The following is a 23903-nucleotide window of genomic DNA, read 5'->3' as shown; positions in this document are numbered from 1 at the left end:
TTTTAATAGTATAATCAAATTGAATGAAATTTTGACAAACTACTTCTACATACATACTTTACGTACATAAAAATTTTCATTGAAATCGGTTCAGTATTTTTGGCGCCAGCAGCGTTGAAACGACAAATAAGTGATATTTTCCAAAATGATTGTTTGCACAAGAATCTCAAGTGGCAATTTCCTTGTTTCAACGATATCTCCGCCAATACTCAACCGATTTTAATGAAAATTTTATGGTATTAGCTACACATAATATACTATTCATGGTAAAAAAATTGCTATTTTGGCGAACGCAATCAAAAGTTATACAATATTTTCTGTGTGGCAATTTCATGGTGTTCGCCCTTTACTTTCCGGAGGACCATAGTGCACAGTTGAGCTTAGAGTCCTTCCCTGGCACTCGGACGTAGATCAGCCGCCCCTAACATGGGGATCAGACGCTGTTGGTTACCCACCGGGGTTGGTTACCACCGGGGTTGGTTACCCGATCTTCCCTAAGGTTGCTCGTAGTTTCCGGCCGGTACCGCGTGGAGGTAGGGATAGGAGTTGCTGGGCAGAGGCTAGTAGATCACAATGGGATTTGAATTGCGCAGCATACCCAGCCTTTACCGTGCCAAATTCAAAATTAATCAATAAGATTGAAGCAATTTACAAAAGAATTGTGATTTCCAAAAGAATAGCCGGATAAATTTGAAAATGGAATAGCCCAATCGATTTTCAAAGGAAAACTTTATTTCAGTTTCCAAATGAATTCCTATAATAATTGCCAAAGAAATTCCTGAAGAAATTAGAAAAGATTTTCAAAGCAGATGGCCAAATCCCATCTCAAAATTAATTGAAGAAAAACATTCCATTTTCATTGAAATTTTCGTAAGTATTCTTAAAGAAGTTTATGAAGGAATTTTCAAAGAATATGCAGATGGAGTTTTGGAAGGAATCCCCGAAGAATTGCGTGAGGATTTTCCGAAGCAACTGTTTTTCAATGCCCATGCCAGAGAAATCATCAAATAAATTGTTTGAAAAATCCTCAAAGGAATTTCTTAAGGAACATTAGAAAGGATTGAAAAAATTAAGAATCTTTCGTGAAAATTCTGGAAAAAATCCAGAAATAATTGCCGAAAGTTATTTTTAAAGGAATTTTTGAAGGAAATTCTTCCGACAAATTAATCAGGGATTTCCTTCGCGAATTTCTTTTAAAATATGTTTTGGCAATTCTTTCGAGCATTTTTTTTTCAGAATCCCTGATTCATTTATCGGAGGAATTTCTAAAGAAATTACAGAAAAACACAACAACATTTTAAAACTTTATAGAAAATCGCCTGATAAGAATTTCAAAACAATTTTTGCAGAAAGTTTCATCGGAATTGTCGAAGGTATTGCGAAAACAAAACTGTTACAGTAATTCCTTTTTTTTTACTGCGAAAATCTCGCAGAATTTGCATTATAACTTGCATATGAGTTATAAACGAGAATTATAAAATAATTACCAAATGAGTTTTCAAAAGGATTGCCGATAAAATCCTCAAAGAAATTTCCTCAAATATTTTCATGTTCACGTCGTAATGCTCAACTAATAAAACAAAAGCACTGTCACTGTTGTGCTAAACCCGAAATTCAAACAAGTTTTCTGATTTTTAGTTCTAGGTATTCATAATTCATTACATTTGTTCTGGAAAGCTATTTTTATATACACATGCATGCAATTAAACACAGATATTGTCGTGGTGAACACGGTGTTTGAAACAACATTCAAATCTCCTATATTAACGTTAATTTTATGGAGATTTTGTAGTTTCCAAGATTTACTGAGATAGAATATTAGTGCATATGACATTTTAAACATTTGACATGCATCTAGTAGGCTGGGTTCCAAAATTTATCGGATAATCACCTTTTTTGGATGAAAAGTCCCCAAAATTGGCACCCTCTAGCAAACAAATCCAAGATACGTCTACGATCAGAAGACAGCGTAGGACGTGTATTCATATTTAGATACGTTCTTAATAATTGGTTGAGCAGAAACTAAATTTGTGAGTGAGCTGATAATTTAGTAAGTAGGTAAGTGAGTCGATCAGCTCGTGAGCGTGAGCTGCTCTAAGAGCACAGACAAACAGACGTCTCACTCTACTCACTTCCCATTATTTTTCTTTTTTTAACGGACTATTCAAATTTTCTGTAGCTCGCAAATCTCTCGCTTTTTGCGCTTGCATCGTTTTTGCTGTTTTTGCGTTTGACGTTTGCTCACTATTGACATCTACTCAGTGGATTTGCGAAACAGAACCTTTTAGCATTGGGCGATTAGTTAGCCTTTTAGCATTGAGCGATGGTAGGTGAATAAATAAGATATTGGGTTTGGTGAATGTGTCAGATCTGCTTCGTGTGAGTAAGTGAGTTTGAAGCCAGGGATGGGAACACTCACTTGTTTAGAGTTACACTCACTTGCTGTTTTCTCAGCTCAGAAGCGTGCTATCAAGCAACGATGTATGGACGACTTTTGTCCTGTGGTTTTGTCTAAAACTTTGCTGAATAGAGTTGAAGTCGCACACACATACCAAAGTCGTGACAGAGTTATGAAAGCGACTCTCCACGAGGTGAGTGTAATTTACATTCACCTCGTGGAGAGTTGCCTTCACAGCTCCTTCACGACTTTGGTATGCGTGTGCGATCCCTACTCTGTTCAGCAAAGTTTTAGACAAAATCACAAGGCAAAAGTCGTCCATACATCGTTCCTTGATAGCACGCTTCTGAGCTGAGAAAACAGCAAGTCAGTGTAACTCTTTGCAAGTGAGTGTTCCCATCCCTGTTTGAGGGTTAGTGAGTAAGTTGATATGTAATTTAGTGAGTTGTGATTTAATGAGTAAGCGAGAGATTACCATTTAAAATAGCTAAAATTGTCCATTTTATTTGCTCTTAATTGTTAATTGAAGTTTCATTCTTAGATGATGATTAACACAACTGATATGCGCACTAGAATGCTTCATTTCAATAAACTCAGATTTCAATCGGTGTAATCTTCTTCGTCTGACATGTACTTCAAACAATAACTGCGTTGCCAACCTCACTCCATCAATTACTTCGTCTGAAGTGAACCGGCTGGGGCAGTAAACCTTTATTACTCCACCAACCAACAGCTCCCCGGGAAGCATCCTAAAATTCGTCGTATACATCCCTCCAAACTCCCGGAAGATTGTCACCACGCGTCAGCCAACCCTTCGACCTCTCTTTGTCCTCTGCTTTTCCGGCGTCCCCTATCCGCCCCGCTACAAACCGTCAATCCCGGTATTTTTACCAACTTCCTTTCATCCTTACCCCGGTGGGACACCCACACGAAGCCGGGCGGCAGCGTTTTCCCCCGTGCCACCCACGCGGACGGCCGTGAAATCCAGCAGCCGACTTCGTCTCGGAGACGGATGACGCATGGCGACGACGACAGACAGGTCGGGTCGTTGGCAGTGCGCAGGAAATACTCCAACCCCCTTCCACCAGCAGCTGCCGCCGCCGTGGAGTAACCTTCAGTTGACCTCTGCGGCGAGGCGCGTGCGGGGTAGGCACGTGTCGGCTGCGTGGTTGTGAGGTGCCACGCTTCGGCGGTCGGATGGCTGGACGGTGATGATGGTGATGATAACGCGGTGGGGATGCGACAGGCGGAAACGAAGATTTTTTCCTCCGGTAGCCGGTTGGATACTTGGGGCGATGGCTTCCGGAAGTATTTAGACTTTAGAGGATACACTCGGTGGGAGTTGAAATGGAAAATTGTTTATGATAAGGATGTGGTTTTTATGTGAAAACACGGACCTGGATTTATGTATGTACAAAATATTGAATTGCAGGTGATGCTTCTTAGATATGAGAGCCACGTTTCCAGCTCTGATTTAAGATGTGATTTCCGAACGGATATCTGTTTGCAAATTATGTTAGTAGGCTTTCTGAACAATTTATTGTTATCAAAGTTTGAAAATCTTATGTTGCTGTACCCAAGTAGCAGTTTTGATCCTATTTAATTTAATTTTATTTAAGTTTATGATAATTTCATACTTTCTTTCCGATTTTATTATTCTTTTTGCGAAATGAACCTTCACTTTAACGATGTTCGGTTTTATAACCAATCCATTCCAGAATTTCTTGGGAAACAGCATATTCAACCACGATTCAAACGACAATTTTTGATCTTAAGTTTTATTCCACGCTCAAAATAAGCTTCAGAAACATCAATTTGCGTGAGATTTTTCGAACTAGTGTACATATTTCGAATTGGATACTGCATATCTGTCAAAAGAAACCATTAGAGGGCGGAATTGTGCGGTAACAAAACTTATTTTCTACTTTTGTCCCAGTGTTCGTTCATTTAGGTCAAGTACGGGGAGGGGGGATGCTAAATAATAAATGTATTTGATGAAAAAATACTTAAATAATTAGCCAAAATCGTTGAACGCATCGGGTTTGTTGATAATCTTTCTGAGTGACTCTAATTAACCCTTATGTGGCCGCCAGGGTACCCGGGTACCCAGCACCCATTTAAAATACACGGTGTAGAAAAAAGCAAAAAGTTTGCCGGCCACATAACGGTTAATATAATACAATTTATTTGTGTCACTCCTTGAAATGTTGAACTCCGACAGAAATTGATTGAAAAACTCCTTTATAAGCCTTCCTTGGATTCCTTCCGCAATTGCTACATGGGTTGCTTAAGAAAATCATTAAATTAAAAGATTGTTTAGAACATCTGCCATAGATTTAGTCAGCAATTGCACTAGAATTTCCTTTAAAATTACTTCTAGATGATTCTCACATTTTTTTTTCCAAGCACTCATCTGGAAAAGCTTCCATGGGTTTTATAAAAAAATACTTCCACAGATTCCTTCAAAATTCCGTACGAGTATTCTTCATCCTCGGGTTTCTCCAGAAATGCTTTCATCAAAAATGCACGGATTTCTTTAGAAAATCTTCCGCAGACTCCTTTAGGAATTTTCCGAAAGTTTTCTTCGGAAATTCTTTATAAGATATCTTCATACATTTATCCAAGAATTTCCTTAAGAAATCTTCTATGGATCGCTTTACAAATTATTCCATGGATGTTTTCAAAAGGTTTTTTTTCAGTTTTTTTGTTTTATGTAAATTTCCATGCGTTCCTCCTGAAACTTCGCCAGGTTTAATCTCATAAACTTCTACAGGAGTTCATAAACTATTTCAAAGATTTTTTCATAAACTCTTGCAGTGGTTTCTTTGAAAAATCTTCCAGAGATTCATTCGGAAATTCATACACCAGAAATTTGTTCAGAAATTGCTCTAAAGATTCCATTGAAAACTCCCACCAGAATGTGTACCTATTGAACAATGTGAATGTGAACTTCTACAGGGTTTCATCCAGAACATCTTGCGGGAATTCCATCAGGAATATATACACAGGTTCTTTCCGGATTTACCCTAGATATATCTCCATGTATTTCCTCAGAAGTCAGCAGGAAAGGAGGAGGAGGATTCTTTGAGGATTTTTTTCAGAAATGTTTTCTAGGAATTTAGACAGGAATTCCTTTACTATACCTCAAGAGTTTATTTTCAAGGGATCTTTACAAAAGCTTATCTAAGCTTTTTTCAGGTTTTCGTACAGTCATTTAGTCAAAAATTCAGAATTTCTTTATGGATTTCTTTAAAAAACTTCCACATACTTCATTAATAATTTCATTGAAGGATTTATTCAAAAAAATTCCTAAAGATTATTTAGTAAACATTTCCAGGAATTCCGACCAAGGCTGCTTCGAGTATTTTTTCCAGGTATTTCTCTAGGCAAATTTTAAAAATTTCCCGATGAGAGTTTTCCAAGAATTTCCCAGGGCTTTTTTTTTTCAAATATTCCTTAAGAGGTTCACTCGAATGTGATTTCTGAGATTTTTATTGAAATTTTACTGAAGTTTTCTTCATTTTCAGAAACTCCTGTTTGGATATCTTCTGATATTCGGTCAGGGATTCTTTCAAATATATCTTCAGAGACTTCTTCAGAGTTTAAGAGATTTCTTCGAGTATTTCAATGCGGGATTTTTTTAACAGTTCTTCCATAGAGTTTTACAGAATAGTGGAAAAAAAATACTATGGAAAAGTCCCACAATGGTTCTATTGGAAATTCATCTCAGGGTTCCTACAAGAATTCCATGAAATAATCCTTCTAGGATTCCTGCAGAAATTCCTATATGACTATTTTTTTAGAATCTGCTGCTGTGGCTCCGTTAGAAATATCTCCTGGGGATCCTTCAAAGATTCATGTAGGAATGCTTATCGACATTCCTCCAGGGTTTTTTTTCTGAAGTTCTTCCAGAAATTGCACAAAAATTCATGGAATTTTTTTTTTAAATCTCAGATGTAAATTCTATAGAAAGCCCTAGATGATTATCTGGAGGAATCCCTTCTTAAAAAAAAACTCTTTGTTATAACTTTGGAGATTGCATGAAGAAAATATTAAATTTTTTGAAGAGCAATTCCTGAACAAACAAATCTAAGAAGGTGCCTGAAGAAACTCCTTAAGATACACAGGAAAAATAATCTGAAAACTACACTTGACGTTATTATTGGAACGTTCACGGAACCGCCAAACTACCTAAAATTGAGTTCTTCTGACGCAATCCCATAGTTTGGCCAAGTAAGCCAAAATTTGAGTAAATCGATTAAACTCACGCTAGGTAAATTGTTTTTACCTCCAGCTAAAAATATACCAAGTCAAAATCGGCTTATTGGCCTCAAGGACCTCCGGAAAAACAACAACAGAGGGAAAACAACCTAATTTTGGGTAACAAGTTTATTCGATATTATCAATTTTAGGTAAAATTGATCCAAAAATTAGGTAGTTTGAACTTTCCGTGTATAAATTTTCATTCCATTCGATTTCGCATAAAATAATTTGTTGTACGCGAAGTTGTAAGCAAGCTCCATTCTTCAGTTAACCGGTATTTTTACAATCCAAAGAAGAATCGTTTCGAAAGCAATGGAGATCATTTTGTTACAGCGAACTCGATGTATCAATTTTGAACAGTGTACCTCTTTAATTTCTAGAAAAAAATCATGAAAAAACTTGTTGAGCAAAAAGTAGTTTCCAAGGAAAAACTTCTTAAAATATTTCTGGAAGGATTTTGAAAAAATCTGAAATAAATGATTTTATTGAAAGAATCTTTGAAAGAATACGTGGAAGAACAGGATAACGCTCTGTAGGTACAGTGTATCAAACAATTGTCCGTACAGCAAATTTTTTGTCAAAATAAATTTTCAATCAAATGATTATAACTTCTTTATACGTCAATCAAAACCGCTGAAATTTTGACCAATCATGAATCATATGTGACTGCTCTATTGGTAAAATTTTGAGCGAGATCGAATAAGTTTTCTGAAAGTTATAGAACTTTTAGTAAAACTTATAAGATTTTCGAACACATTTTTAGAACATTATATCTCAATGTGTAGTCCATGAAACTTTTTCAATCTTTTTTGTGTTACAGCTTATACCTGAGGCTTTCATATGCAGCTTCGTTTGAGGTTTTATATTCACTACAAAAAATATGAAAAATTTGCTTATGTAGTTGAAAAATTACCATATTTTGAACATATAATCTGCCAAACGTTTTCTACCAATAAAAGTGCATTAACTGAACGAAAAATGCATAGGACCTACTCTTTATATGTTGTTTAGTAGGTTCTGTATAAAAATATTACATTAAGAGAGTTTGAAAAAGTTGAAAACACTTGGCACTTTTATTGATCAAAATATGATAAATTTCCAAATAATACTCTGAATATGTTCAGATTTTTCATATTTTTTGTAGTGATTATAAAACCTCAAACGAAGCTGCATATGAAAGCCTTAGGTATAAGCTGTAACACAAAAAATATTGAAAAAGTTTCATGCACGCTAAAACTGCTCAGCACTAAAATGTGTAAGACATACTCATAAGTGCATAATTTCCAGACCACACAAAAATGTGTAGCAGTTACACATTCTCAAAAAACAGCTCGTACACTCTTCTAGATGCGAAATGTTGATTTTTTTTTGTTTTCCAAGGTCACTAGTAATCCTACCTAGATTGGCGTACACAAATTTTTGCGATTTTAACAATTTTGCGGACACTGGAGCTGATTTTGTAAATGTGCAAGGGTTACACATTTTTGGTGTAGTCTGGAAATTATGCACTTTAGTGCTGAGCGGCGTTAGCGTGTGGACTACATATTGAGATATAATGTTTTAAAATGTGTTCAAAAATCCTAAAAGTTTTGCTAAAAGTTCTATAACTTTCAGAAAACTTATTCGATCTTGCTCAAAATTTTACCAATGGAGCTGCAATATATGGTTGACGATTGGTCAAAATTTCAGCGTTTTTGATTGACGTATAAAAAAATTATAAACATTTGAATGAAAAATTATTTTGACCAAAAAATTGCTGTACGGACAATTGTTTGATACACTGTATTCATAGATAGATTTCTTGATAAGTTCTTCAAAAAATGTCAGACAATAGACTTGGGAGTAATTTCTACAGGAATTGCTGAGAGAATCTCAAAGGAAAATTTCTGAAGTATCAACGAAAAAAAAAACAATTATGAAAGGATCCTTGAAGTTAGGTCTTAATAAAATCTAAGCAATCCTTAGATGAATACCTGGAGCCAAATATTCCTCTGGTGGAACTTTCAGAATCTCTTTAGAAAAAACCTCTTTAAATAAACAAATCTCTTGAGAATTTTATAGAAATAATTATAAATAAACGCCTGAAGGAATAAATCCTAAAAAAAAAGCTCTGGAGAAATTCCAACAATAATTCCTGAAAGAATTTCTGGGAAAAAATCTGGATTTCTGAAGGAAACCCCTAGACGAATTTTTGAATGACTTTCTGAAATAATCTTCGAATCTCTGTCATTTTTTTCCTGGAATTGCAACATTGAAGAAATTTTTGGATGAACACTTGGAGAAATGTCTAGAAGAATTCTGATAATATTACTAGGAAACTTGGTTTGGGTCCCTTCGCATTGCTCGATCCCGGGTAATGAGAAAGCGGACTCACTCGCCAAGGTGGGCGCTATGGAAGGCGATATTTATGACCGTCATATCGCCTTCAATGATTTTTTTTTTTCAATTGCTCGTCAGCATGCCTTGGTCAGTTGGCAACAAAAATGGAATGCAGGAGAGTTGGGCAGGTGGTTACACTCAATTCTCCCACAGGTATCGAAGACGGCGTGGTTCAAGGGGTTGGATATGGGTCGAGATTTTATCAAGATAATGTGTAGACTTATGTCCAATCACTACTCTCTGGGCTCGCATCTCTATCGAATAGGGCTCACAGATAGCAATCGTTGTAGCTGTGGTGATAGCCTTATCAAGATATCAACCATGTTGTGTGGGAATGCCCCGAATACCGTATTGCCAGATCCGATTAATGTGCATCCCTCAGGGCCCGAGGGAAACCAGAAAAGAAAGACATTAGGGATGTGTTGGGTACGCTTGATCTTGACTACATGAAGCTTGTATACGACTTTTTGAAACAAGCTCAAGTCTTCGTTTGATACCCCCATCTTGTTGTTCCACTTGTCCACCTCGTGTCCCTTCAAAAATCGTTTGTTTGTATCGTTACAGGTTGTTTGTCCACTTTACGTTTGACTAGCAGCAACTACGCTACGCAACGCTGCTGAAAGTCAACGACCCTATCCCTTCCTTAAACATTATTGTTCCCCCTAACCTCGACCAAACCGCGAGTTTTACGGTTCCCCAAAGCTAACCTAGTTAATAAGTCACAAATATGAAATTGTAAAATAGATCCAAAATAAATTCGGATCCGTAATGCCTGATGGCGCATGAGCCTTAAATAAACGATTAAGTAAAAAAAATGGAGGATCACCATTGACACGTACTGCCAGTCTAAGCTAAGCTAAGCTAAGATACCTTCAGGATGTCTCTTCGGATCCTTCTCGAATTTCTGTAGGGATTCCACCTGGAATCCTTTCAATGATTTCTGAAGGCATTTCTTTAGAAAATCGTTAAAGGTTTTTTTAGATATTCGAGTCGGCATTCCTTCAGGGATTACTGCTGCAATTTCATCAAAAATTCCTTCCGGGGTTTCGAAAAGCATCCGTTCAGAGATTCCAGCTGGAATTAATTCAGGGATGCCTCCGGAAAATATAGATTTTTTTTTTGAAGATTCTTCAGGCAATCCTTGGATGTTGGAAAATAAACTATGCATTGTTTTCTTTTTCCTATTGGAATTGGTACGTAAAAACTATTTTTGATATAAAAAAAATCCAAAAATAGTTTCCTTTTGCCCGTTTGAAAAAAATTAAAATGAAAATTCGAGAAAAAATAGTAAGAAGCATTTGACAATCATGGAATACTTGGAAAATTTTAAGTCTGGAGGTCAGCTTTCTACACAAAAATAACAAACAAAATCGAAGGGTAAGGTTTTGGGAAAACAGAGTTATATAACATCTAACATATGCAACGTTACTCAGTTTACCAGATATGGCTGTTGTTACGAGTGTAGACCTGAAGTGCTAAACTCCAAGGTAGTTTGGCTGATCTGGAATATCCCTGTAGTGTCTCTAAATGACATTGTAGATGTCAAGAGCTTCGCGGATCCCAGCAGATCATGTAATACTATTTTTTTTAATTAAAGACGCTTTACCCACGTGGGTCATTCGCGACATATGCAATTCTATTATTTATGGTGAAACCACTAAAAGTTATTCTTGTAAATTTTAAGGACTACATTATAGAACAGTTTGGACGACCCTGAATGTCCCAAAGGTTTATAACAAGCTAGTAGACTTCAGATTGCTCCAGTAACTGCGGTTTATTATGCAACGTTACTCAGTATAACAGATAAATACTGTTACGAGTGTAGACCTGAAGTTCTGAACTCCAAGGTAGCTTGGCTGACCTGGAATACCCCTATAGTGTGATGACATTGAAGATGTCAAGAGCTGCATGGATCCCAGTCGGTTATGCAATGCTATTATTTGTGAAAATGCATAAGATTATTCTTGTAGATTTGAAGGACTTCAATATAGGACAGTTTAGAACACCTAGAACATCCCAGAATATAAAACACCTTTTAATACTCTTGGCGAAGGCTAAATTAATACATATAAACGCAACTCACATCCAAGTTCAGCTTTTAAAACAACTGGTTTGTCAATTATTTCGTTTTTTACTAATTTCATGATATTCAGGATGTTCACTCTAGGTTATCAATGAAGGCCCAAATGCAAATATTTCCATTTTTCCCTAATATAGGACTCAATTTGCAACTACTTGGCTGAAGAAAGTATTCTGTTTTATCGAATGGATAAATTTATACAGCCGTTTCTATTTTGGGGTCATATATGACCCCTCCGGCTCCAAAGTGTTCAATGAATAGAAAGATGGAACTGATATGCAGTTACAGGAAGTAATGTTCTGCAAAAATCTTCACGGGCACCATTATTGATAGTGCACTCTAAATTTGCCTTTTTCTGACTAAGTAAGTAATGTATTTACAACCATACTCTACCAATATTGCGTGTAAACCACATTGCCCATTGCAACCGCACGCGAACCGCCGATCGACGTCGTGCAGCCAAGACAGGACACCTTGCTCACTGATTGGAAACAACCATGCGAGTGCTCTAAGTACCAATAGGTACATAGAGATGCCGGCAGCCGCTCGTTGTTGGGGCCGATACTATCTGTCTAAATTTACCGGCCCCCTTCTACTCCGTGCATGGCAGCGGCGGGTGGCGTGGGTCCGTTATGGGGTTTGCAATCAAATGGAGCGTGGAAACCGGGTATGCTGCGTACTGACTGGCCTGGCTCTAACCCCTTCTGCTCCGGTCCCCAAGGCCTCACGAATGGCGTTGCGACCATCATCATCCGAATGTGAAAACCAACAGCCCCCCTCCCCATCTGACAAAGACAGTAAGGCTTCTGGTTTTAAAACGAACCAGGCCGGTGGCTGGTTTTAAACGAACCGGTGGCTGACGAACGCTGGCTGCTTGAGCGAGAGCACTCCGGGAAATTATCCACCCGAATGCGACCATCCACCCATCGCATCGTTCGATGCGAATGCGATGGAAGCCCAGAATGGAGTAGAATTTCCGCCCGTGGTGCCCCCTTTTCTAGTCAAACTCAATCTAAACAGAACGCGACCAACCGACCGACCGGCCAGATTCCGCTCAGCCGGGTTGATATAATAATCTACCACAGAGATCGAAAGAACCTCGATTGAGGGTGCGGTACCAAGGGAGGGGTGGGGGAGTTGCTGGAGAAACATCATCAACACAGCTCCAGCCAGCAGTCAGCCGACAGTGATGTGTCGCTCCCTCGATCAGTTGGTCTGTATGGTGGAGAAGCATCATCTATTGCTGACTAGTTGGCACAAAACTGGAATAAGGAAGGTGGCATTTATTTTCAAACTCCCGCCCAACCCGACCGACGACGACGACCGGCACGCAAGCACAAACTGGGTCACGCACCAATACAATCGAACTGGCAGTCCCCCTTTTTGCCACCGCACCGCCGCCGGTCTGCCTATTCTATGACGACGTTGAGTTTCTAGATTCTGGAGCAAACAAGAGTGCGTTGCGATGGCAGATGGAATCTGCTGAGCTGATGATGATGCTAGCTGCCACCGCCGACGCCACCGTTGCGTTGTAAATGTAATCGAAAAGATGAGCCACGACGAGATGCTGAACTGCCGGAAGGTCGGTCGGTTGGGGGTGGAAAGATTTATATTCTACACATATATTCTGCGATGGTGGAGCAGCAACATACGTTCTAGTTTGAAGGCAACAGTGACTGACCATAGCAAAGCGGAGAAGGCCATCTGAAGCTATGTGAATCAACATGAACGGACACATGCAGAAGGGAATTGTAGTCTTGCAAGCAGAAGATTCTATGCGGAGATGAATTAGCAGTCACATTTTTATGGTATTTCTGAACTAGAATTTCGCAATATCTATGTACTGTAATAAGTACAATATTTGGATGAGCATCAGGGTTGCCCATACTTATATGAAAAACCCAGATTATCCATCTAGTGGTGGTGGTGCCTTTCTCGTCGAATATGTTCTCCTAAAGTTTCCGTAGATTAAGCAGAAGTGATGTTGAATCCCATATAGCCGAGGCGGTAAACGCACGGGCAGTGAATCAAAATTCAACCATCGCGCAACAATAATGACAATGTCGCAACCTGTATTTGTTGCGACAAACAAACCCATGCGACATAAGTTTGTCCCAACTTGAAAATAATGGGATTAACATCGTACACCACGAGTTTAGAGATTTTTAAGCCTTGCATTGCGATTTTCGTACGGTAACTTCGAGTCGGTAAACACTGCAACTCTGGTGAAGCTCTATCATCAAACAGTTTCGACTTTGGGTTAGTAATAATTGATTATTCACGAGTTGAAAAGTACGCAACAAATTCAGCTTCCGTTTTGTCTGCAACAAAAAATTTCGAGATCATGTCATTATCTGTCACCAGTAGGGATAAAGACTAATCGTCGCACCTTCTTTGTTGCTTGTTTTGTGCCTCTTTTGTCTGACAATTCTCTTCACTGCGCACGGGTATTCAGCATGACCATGCTGAGGGTGACGGGTTCGATTCCCGGTCGGTCCAGAATCTTTTCGTAAAGGAAATTTCCTTAACTTCCTTGGGCATAGAGTATCCTTCGTGCCTGCCACACGATATACACATGCAAAATGGTCATTGGCAGAGGAAGCTCTCAGTTAATAACTGTGGAAGTGCTCATAGAACACTAAGCTGAGAAGCAGGCTTTGTCCCAGTGAGGACGTTACGCCAAGAAGAAGAAGAAGAAGATGTTGAATCCTGAGAATTTTTATTTTGATTTATATTTTATTTTGAAAAGCAAGAATTTTATCAAACCCATCGTTGACTTGGGAAACTTATTGGTGGTACATATTCCGATTTTCAACGTATAGGCACAACTAAAAAATATCAGACATCTCAGTTGACTGCTTGACAACAAGTTGAACAACATCTCGGTGGACAATGTAGTGCAGGTCGTTAGAAATAGTTAGTGCCCCTTTCTTTTAATAATTGTAATAACTATTTAAATTTGCATACACGAAGCTCCAAATACACAACGGTAGGAGACAACAATGAAGAACCGTAGACAGCTCCACCTTTGAAAAAGGCCAAATACAAAGTGCCGAACGTCGAAGCGTAAAGCGTAAGCACTCCGTTCTACAGCGTTGGTCCGCAGATGGAGCCTTGTGGAACACCCGTCGTCACTTTCATCCTCCTGTGTCCAGCTTCAGTGTCGTACACCAAGACTCTGTTCTGGAAGTACAAGCCCCGACACAGGTAGTCTGGAACCCGCATTCTGTGCAGCGCTACGGCGATGGCCTCCCAGCTGGCGCTATGAACGCGTTCTTGGCGTCAATTGTGATTACGACGCAGTACCAATTTCCTCTCCTCTTCTGTATGGACGCCCTCTCGGCCCTCTCCAGGACCGTCCGGATAGCATACACCGTCAACTTTTCCTTCTTTTCTATGTCTGAGAAGTGGCCTTCTTCCAAATATTTCTGCATCACCGTTCTGAACATATCGGGGTAAGCTAGGACCGCCCATTTTACGCCACATTGCGGATCCCATCCGGACCCAGGACTTTGTTAACTTTCTGTTTTTTTCGCCACTGACTGCTTCTAAATCGACATTGGAGACCTGCCGCGCTTCCGCACTACCTTCGTTTTTCTCCATCATACTGTGTTGGTGGCCACGTCGGCTAGCGTCGCTGAACCTTTGATCTTCACCATCACGACTCGGTACACGTCACCCAAGGGGTTTGCGTCTGCATCTCGGCATAGCTCCTTGTGGCAGTTCGACTTGTTCACGATTATTTGTCTACACGGAGTGCTTCGACGAAGCGGGCCTTGTCGTAGGCCTTCGGCTTCCACTTTCACTCGCATGTTCTGCTTCTCTGTATGGCCGTAGGGTTCCGTTAGCCAACGCTATAGGCAGCTCGCCTGGTGATGTTGCCTCTCCAGTTCATGTTGCTCGCCAGCGATGAACTGCAGAAAGTAATGTCGATGATCGACTCCCGCCCGTCTTTCCTAAATGTGCCAACGGTGCTAACGTTACACAGTTGTACCTCCAACCTTGCTAGAGCTCCCAGTCAACCAGTGATCGTATAAGATGTTGCATAAGATGATAAAGTGGAGGCGATATGCGTAAATTTTACATGCGCCTAAATGGAGACACGCACGCATATGGCCTCCACTTTAACATCTTATGCAACATCTTATACGATTACTGGTTGTCTGGGCTTCCAGCAGGCTGTAACCTCTTAGCCTGCTACCCCACTCCACGGCCCACGCATTGAAGTCTCCACCGATCAGTACTAGCCTCCTCTACTGCCGTAATTCTGAAAAGTGACGTAAGCGCCATTCCCAATTTCGACGTATTTTGATATATACCTGGTGAAATAATAACACAGTGGTATGTCTGCTATATTAGGATGCAAGATCTAGTGGCAATCTAGCATCTTTGGAAAAAAAAAACTTAGAAAGCGATCAAGAGTTTCACGAATGATAACCGAAAATGTGCCAAAATTCTCAATGTCGCTTACGTCACTTTGCAGAAGCACGGCAGTCTAGCATCCGATCGAATTTCTCCGCTGTCTACCTTGGGGTGCATAGCGGAAGCATACGAAGATACCGTTGATTTTGGCGATAACGAAACCTTCGTACGTACCGGAAAACATTTTCAGCTTCAGTTTTTCAAGCGGTTAGAACTAGAACATGTTTTCTACGCCCGACGTTTCGATTGTTTATTTAATCTTTCTCACCCTTCAGACGGCCTTTTACGTATTCGTGCAGCTCGATGACCTTCCTGTTTAACTCCACTATTAAGCAAGTAGTAGCAAGTTGTAAGCCTTCTTGAGTGGTGCTGCTGCTCGGTGTAGTGCTGCTGCCTGATGTGGACATTTGACTCGTTATCCTTTTTCTTCTAAGAGTCCATGTTGCCCCCCTCGTAGCGTGCCACTGTTATACGCCCAGACAACCAGGAATCGCATAAAGATGCACGCTGTACATCGTATAAAGTACTATTTTGAGTCACTATCGCATATGTGTACGGCTGAGGGACAATTTTCATCGCATATGATGTTATTTTTCGAACTTACTGCGATGTATCTGGTAAAATCATATAAGAGTGCAAATTAACTTTTATAATGTATGACTACATCGTAGTAGACGATATTCCGATGTTCACAACAAACTTTGCTTATTCGCAAAAGCGTTCGCGTGAACTCGCAAAGTGTCAATTGAATTCGCATAATTGCGTATTGCGATGATTATACGACTTCGCTTGATACTTTTCTAATTATGTCAGTTTAACCCGCATTGGTGTATAAAGTAAATCGCATAAAAGTGAAAATAAACTCGTTCAAATGTACATACAAATTCGCATAAGATAGAATCGTTAACGTTGGCATATTGCGATGTGATATGAGATAACAATGAAAGTGGTGCTGTTGGAATGCCAAAAAGCTACAAGAGAGTGAAAGGTCATCATTATAGTTACAAAACAAGTTACAAAGTCATCATTTTTGTTTTGTTGACCTCATAATTAACAATGGGTGGTGCTAGCAAAAGAGGTAGGGTAACTGAGCAGGAAATCATGCTACATCATTTTGATCTCCAGATGGCAGGCTATCCGTACAGCGCACGGAAACCAAGTGCATTGAACAAGCACTGAGGTGAGTTAGAATGTCATGACAATTAATCAGTGTGTTTCATAAGTAGTGGAGAATTCACTTAACAGTGTAAACTGATTAAACTGATTAAACGTCGCGATCACCAAGGCAATCTTTGATTATTTCATTCACAAAACCATGAAACATTCCAAATAAGCAGAAAATCATGACTTACGCAGCAATTTAATCTGTTTAGTGAGTATCCCTAGTGTTTGATGTTAAGTATGAAGTGCGGCTCGATAATCCAAAGACTATTTGTTCGATACTTAGGTGACAAGATTCTTTATTTCAAACTTTTAAGTCGCATAAGATACTATATTACGTCGCAATAGTGCATACCGTGCATCACAAAAGATATCGCTTCAAGTCATATAGCGTCATTATTTTTCCGCCAATGCACGTATAATGCCTCCACTTTTGTACGCATAAGGCACTTTTACTGCATATTATTAAATGCAACTTTACCGCATAAAAGTACGTATAACATGAACATAAACTCATTATACGTGCAAATTGGTTGCCTGGCGTTGCCGCGATACTCAAAGTTTCTTCTGGCGATCGTGTCCAACCTACTGCTCCCTAAGAATGCGCTCGCATTCTTATCATCTGCTACTTCTGTTATGGTGTTATTTTGGGTCTTCTCCATCTGGTTGTATGTTTGTGTACAAAAAAGGTCACACACTATTAAGGCACTTTCAATTGAGCGGATTTAAACGGATTTTTTTTTATCTGTATTAACGAGATTTTTAGCCCTAGGCTAGTTCATCTCGGGATCCACGCTTTACTTCCCTTCCGAAGGAAGAACTCACATTTTGCAAGTTTGTCGGGAGTGGGATTCGATCCCAGGTCCTCAGCGTGATAGTCAAGTGTTCTAACCATCACACCAGGTCCGCTCCACTTTAACGGATTTTTACTAACCATCGGCGGGCATTTTACGGATTTTATGACGAATCAAACCAGAATTTTATCGCATTGTTTGCTATTGAAAATGGTTTGAATCGGACTAGATGTTCCGGAGTTATGGCTATTTTAGTGGGAGATATTTTTGTTCCAAGGAAGAAACGGTTTTCCTCCAATAAAATTTATGTTTTGATTTGTTGATTTTTTTTTCGGAATTCTTTGCATCTGAATGACTTCAAACTGGATGATGACGTTACTCTCCTAGCTCAACGGCGCTCTGATATGCAGAGCAAGCTCGATGATCTTGCCAATCGCTCCTCAGCACCAGGTCTTACCATCAACGTCAACAAGACCAAATCGTGTAAACACGGTCAACCCTTCCAGCTTTACGGTAGCTGGGCAATCAGTGGAGAATGTTGAAAGCTCCCAATATCGCCCAGGATGGAAATCTTTCAATGCAGCCCTCTGCATCACCGTGGGTGCCCAGGACTGAAAGTAAGTAAGTATTGCTCCAGGAATTCCTTCATGGATTTTCCCAGTAGTTCCAGGAGTAGTCAGGTATGCCTCCAGTTGTTTCACCAAGCATTCCTTCAGAGGTTTCCTCAATTTTTCCAACAGGAGTTCCCTCAGGTATTTCTCCAGAAAATCAGAGATTTTTCAGAAAGATTCAGGAATCCGTCCAAAAGTTCTTTCAGGAATTCCTACGGGAGATTCTCTAGAAATTATTCAAGGAATTCCTCCCGGGATTCATTCTGAAGATTCTTCCGGAATTCCTACATGGATTTGTCCAGGAGTTCCTTCAGAGATTCTTCCAGAAGTTTCAAAGATTCATGCGGATGTTTCTTCAAAGACTCTTCCTGAATTTCTTCAAGGATTCCTCTTGAATTTCTTCAGGGATTCATCCAAGAGCTCCTTCGGGGATCTTTCCAGAATTTCCTTCAGAGATTCAACCCAGACAACCAATTTGCACGTATAAAAAAGTGTATGTTCATGTTATACATACGTACTTTTATGCGGTAGAGTTACATCGCATAAGATGCAGTAAAAGTGCCTTATGCGTACAAAAGTGGAGGCGGTATACGTGTATTGACGGAAAAATAATAAAACTATATGACTTGAAGCGATATCTTGTGCGATGCACGGTGTGCACTATTGCGACGTAATATACCATCTTATGTGACTTTATAATGTTCGAAAAAAAAACAAGTCTTGTCACCTCAGTATCGAACTAATAACCTTTGGATTATCGAGCCACACTTCACACTTTACACCAAACACCACTTATAAAAAACACACTGGCTAATTGTCATGAAATTCTAACTCACCTCAGTGTTTGTTGGATTGCACTTGGTTTCCCTGAGTTGTACATGTTCGGCAGGCTATCTGGAGCTCAAAATGAAGAAGCTTGATTTCCCGCACAGTTATCACTACCGCTCTCTTGCTAGCACAACTCATTGTTAATTACAGGTCAACAAAACAAACATGATGACTTTGTAACTTGTTTTGTCACAACTTACTTTCTTGTAGATTTTTGGCACTCTAAGAGCACCTCTTTCATTGCTTTCACATCGCAATATGCTAAAGTTAACGATTCTAGATTTTGCGAGTTTGTATGCACATTTTAACGGGTTTATTTTTACTTTTATGCGATTTAGTTTGTACACCAATGCGAAATAAACTGACATAATAAGAACAGTATCAAGCGAAGTCGTATAACCATCGCAGTACGCAATTATGCGAATTCATTTGACACTTTGCGAAGGATCTATGACATTTGGTTGAAAGACATTTAGTCGAATGACGTTTGGTCGAATGGACATTTGGTCGAAACCCATTTTGTGGAAGAAGAAGCATATGACATTTAGTCGAATGGACAATTCGTCAAATGGACATCTGGCCGAAGGGCACTAACTGATTAACAGAGATTTGAGTGGAAAATAATATTATAGATTTCGGTATCACAGTTTTTGTGTTTCTGAACTTATTTCAGTGTCATATTGGCCAAAACTCAACAAATACCTAACTCAAATAGCGAAAATAGACAAACAATTAACCCAACATTTTTATTCCGCTAGATCAAAGTATTGTGTATGTCAAAGTGGATATTAGATTGGATGAGCCTTTAGATACATCATCATCATCTGTGCTACCCGAACTTATATGGCATTTTGAGCCAGCCCTTTTTTGACATCCACCGTCACACATTAGGATACATTGCTATGTATTGACAATATAGTTTAAGCAAGCCATACTACATATGATCCGAAACAGGTAAAATCAGGCTTTTTTCACTTCTCAAAAAAAAAAATGTTGTGTATATGGAGGGCACCCAAATTGCCGGCTATAACTCGAGAGCAGGTGGCAAATTGGAAGGGCATAAAGAATAAAAAAAAATCTCGAAAAAGCACACAGATGAAGCGCGACCTTTAAAAATATGCGCCTGCATGATTCCATTTTTTTCCTTCGTCTTCCAGTTCTGGATACAACAATGATTTTTTCTTTTGTCCTGCCATCTCCCCTCCGGGCTCTGAATGGATGGATTTCAGAAATAGGTGGAAAAAAAAACATGAACAGGAACAATTAACCCTCTAATACCCAATCCCGCCTTTAGACGGGGTATAGTTTGAGCATTTTTGTAATTTTTGTTTCGAGGAAAATTTTTTTATATTTTTGGCAGATATTTAGGACTATTCTGTATATCTCAAAATGGTTTTTGGTGTATTTTAAGGCGTATTTACATTTTTTAAAAATCATTGAAAAATTTATGTTTTAATCACCTTTTAGAAGTCATTGTTTATTTTGTATTGAATCGTTACAATTAACATATTTTAAATTTTTCCCAAATCATACTATCCTTGTTTAATAGTTTAAGATAATCGAATATACTCTAAAATTATTTTCCTTAAAATTACACGGAAAATAAAATTTTCTGTGAAAAAAATTTAAAATAATAATATTTTAACAATAATCATAAAACCTCAAAATGTTTTCATCTCAAAAAAACCGTTCCCCGAATTGGCTTCCAGGAAAAATATAAAAGTGTGGGGATGCTCAAAAATAAAAATTATAAAAATCAAAAACTGAAATTCACGAAATCAAGAATTAAAAAGAATCATCTTCCAAAACATGTTTAAATCGATTTTAGATGACGAAAAATCATATTTAGATCAAAATCAAAAATTTGGGTATTAGAGCGTTAAGCCTTCCCTCCAGCTTCTACTCCTTTGAAGGACGACGAATTCGACGACTTCAATGGAAAGACCTCCCCTAATCTAGAACGGCTTCGGACCTGCAGCTGATACCGATACGCATTAATGTGGCTTATTTCTCACCCGAAATAAAAAAAAACATTTTTTCGTCACAACACTTGACGAGCAACGATTTTGTCGTCAGCAGAACTGGCCTCACGCCTGATAGCGAAACTAGCCCTCCGCTTGCTCCATCACCATTCATCATCATTTAGAGAGGGGGCGACGCCGGTCGCTGGTCGCCGGTCGACGAGGAAATCGTAGCGTTTATATTTATGCGTTCAATGATTGAAAAACCACATCCATAGTTACACGGTTTGCAGTTGTGCGGTGGCTGGTCGTGCCGCACTACACCACCGGGAAGAAACGAACCACCCATCCAACCAAACCACCATACTCGGCGACTCGGACTCGGACTTCGGCTTGTACGTACATGCCCTGGGGCAATCTGAAACTAGTCCGGGCTCGAACCGCATAAATATGGGGGGAATACGCAGCCGCCTGTAGATTTGTGGGTACCGTAGGGGGGAGAGTATTTGTCACATAATAAATAAAACAGGCAGAGCAGAAAGAACAGAGAGAATAAATAGAACAGACAGAACAGACAGAGATCAGAACAGACAAAGAACAGACAGACAACATACAGAGAACAGACAGAGAATAGAAGATAACATACAGAAAACAGACAGATAACAGATAGAGAACAGACAGAGAACAGACAGAGAATTGACAGAAAATATACAGAGAACAGATTAAGAACAGACAGATAACATACAGATAACAGACAGAGTACAGACAAAGAACAGACAGAAATCAGACCGAGGAAAGACAGAGAACAGACAGAGAATTGACAGCAACAGACAGCAACAGACAGATAACTGACAGAGAACAAACAGAGCACTGGCAGAGAACGAAAGAGAACAGATAGAGAACAGATAGAGAAAAGACAGAGAGCATACAGAGAACAGACAGAGAACAGACAGAGAATAGACAGATAACATACAGAAAACAAACATAAAACAGATAGATAACAAACATATAACATAAAGAATATAGACAGAGAACAGACAGAGAACAAACAGAGAACAGACAGAGAACAGATAGAGAATCGACAGAAAACAAACAGAGAACAGATAGATAACAGACAGAGTACAGACAGAAATCAGACCGAAAACAGAGAACAGATGGAAAACAGACAGAGAACAGAGAGAACAACAGAGAACAGGTAGAAAACATAGAGATAACAGACAGAGAACTGACACAGAACAGACAGATAACAGTCAGAGAACAGAGAGGTATAAGGCAGAGAACAGACAGAGAACAAACAGGGAACCATCAGAAAACAGACAGAGAACTGTCAGAGAACAGACACAGAACATACAGAGATCAGATAGAGAACAGACAGAGAACAGACAGAGAACAGACAGAGAACAGAGAAATATCAGACAGAGAACAGACATAGAACTGTCAGAGAACAAATGGAGAACAGAGAGAGAACAGACAGAGAACAGACAGAGAACAGACAGAGAACAGACAGAGATCAGACAGAGAACAGACAGAAAACAGTCAGATAACAGGGAGATATCAGACAGAAAACATACAGAGAACTAGAAAAAAACAGACAGAGAACAGACAGCAACATACAGAGAACTGACAGAGAACAGTCAGAGAACAGACCGAGAACTGTCAGAGAACAGATAGAGAACAGAGAGAGAACAGACAGAGATCAGACAGAGATCAGACAGAGAACAGACAGAGAACAGACAGAAAACACACAGAGAATAGACAGAAAACAGACAGAGAACAAACAGAGAATACACAGAAAACAGACAGAGAAAAGACAGAGAACAGACAGAGAACAGACAGAAAACAGACAGAGAACAGACAGGAACAGATAGAAAACAGACAGAGAACAGACAAAGATCAGACAGAGAACAGATAGAGAACAGACAGAGATCATTCAGAGAACAGACAGAGAACTGACAGAGAACAGACAGAGAACAGGCAGAGAACAGACAGAGAACTGACCGAGAACAGACCGAGAACAGGCCGAGAACAGACTGAGAACATACAGAGAACAGACATAGAACAGATGGAGAAGAAACAGAGAATAAACAAAGAAATATAGAGAAAAAACAGAGAGAGAGAAAGAAAAACAGAACAGACACAGATAAGACCGAGAACAGACAGAGAATTGACAGCGAACAGACAGAGAACAGACAAAGGTCAGACAGAGAACAGACTTAGAACAGACAGAAAACAGACCGAGAACATACAGAAAACAGACAGAGAATAAACAGAGATCAGACTGAGAACAGACAGAGAACATATTGAGATCAGACAGATCAGACAAAGAACAGACAGAGAACAGACAGAAAACAGACAAGGAACAGACAGAGAACAGACAGAAAACAGACAGAGAACAGACAGAAAACAGACAGAGAACAGACAGAGATAATAAAGAGAATAGACAGAAAACAGACAAAGAACAGACAGAGAACAAACAGAGAACAGACAGAAAACAGACAGAGAACAGACAGAAAACAGACAGAGAACAAACAGAGATCATACAGGGAATAGACAGAAAACAGACAGCGAACAGACAGAGATAATAAAGAGAATAGACAGAAAACACACAGAGAACAGACAGAAAACAGACAGAGAACAAACAGAGATCATACAGAGAATAGACAGAAAACAAACAGAGAACATACTGAGAACAGACTGAGAGCAGAAAGAGATCAGACTGAGCTAATACAGAGAACAGACCGAGAACAGATGGAGAATAAACAGAGAACAGACATAGTATAGACAGAGAACAGACAGAAAACAGACAGAGAATAGACAGAGAACTAACAGAGATCATACAGAGAATAGACAGATAACAGACAGATAACAGACAGAGAACAGACAGAACACATACAGAAAACAGTCAGAGAACAGACATAGACAAAATGCTGGAAAACAGTCAGAGAACTGAAAGAGAACAGATAGAGAACAGACAGAGAACTGACAGATAATAGACAGATAATAGAT

The 23903-nt window shown here is 39.3% G+C and overlaps 1 protein-coding gene across 1 annotated transcript; it reads left to right on the top strand.

Moving 5' to 3' along the window:
* Window positions 1-16598: 16598 nt before the first annotated feature.
* On the top strand, window positions 16599-23678 carry LOC134290170 (uncharacterized). The gene is made up of 4 exons (XM_062857229.1): window positions 16599-16620; window positions 22063-22092; window positions 22379-22398; window positions 23514-23678. Exons 1-4 carry the CDS (start codon window positions 16599-16601, stop codon window positions 23676-23678), a joined length of 237 nt encoding a protein of 78 aa, XP_062713213.1.
* Window positions 23679-23903: the final 225 nt, after the last annotated feature.

Source organism: Aedes albopictus, chromosome 3 (genome assembly GCF_035046485.1).
Source record: "Aedes albopictus strain Foshan chromosome 3, AalbF5, whole genome shotgun sequence".
Classification (NCBI taxonomy): Eukaryota; Metazoa; Arthropoda; class Insecta; order Diptera; family Culicidae; genus Aedes; species Aedes albopictus.
Note: the sequence above shows the minus strand (reverse complement) of the source record. Positions and strands in the feature narration are given on the sequence as shown.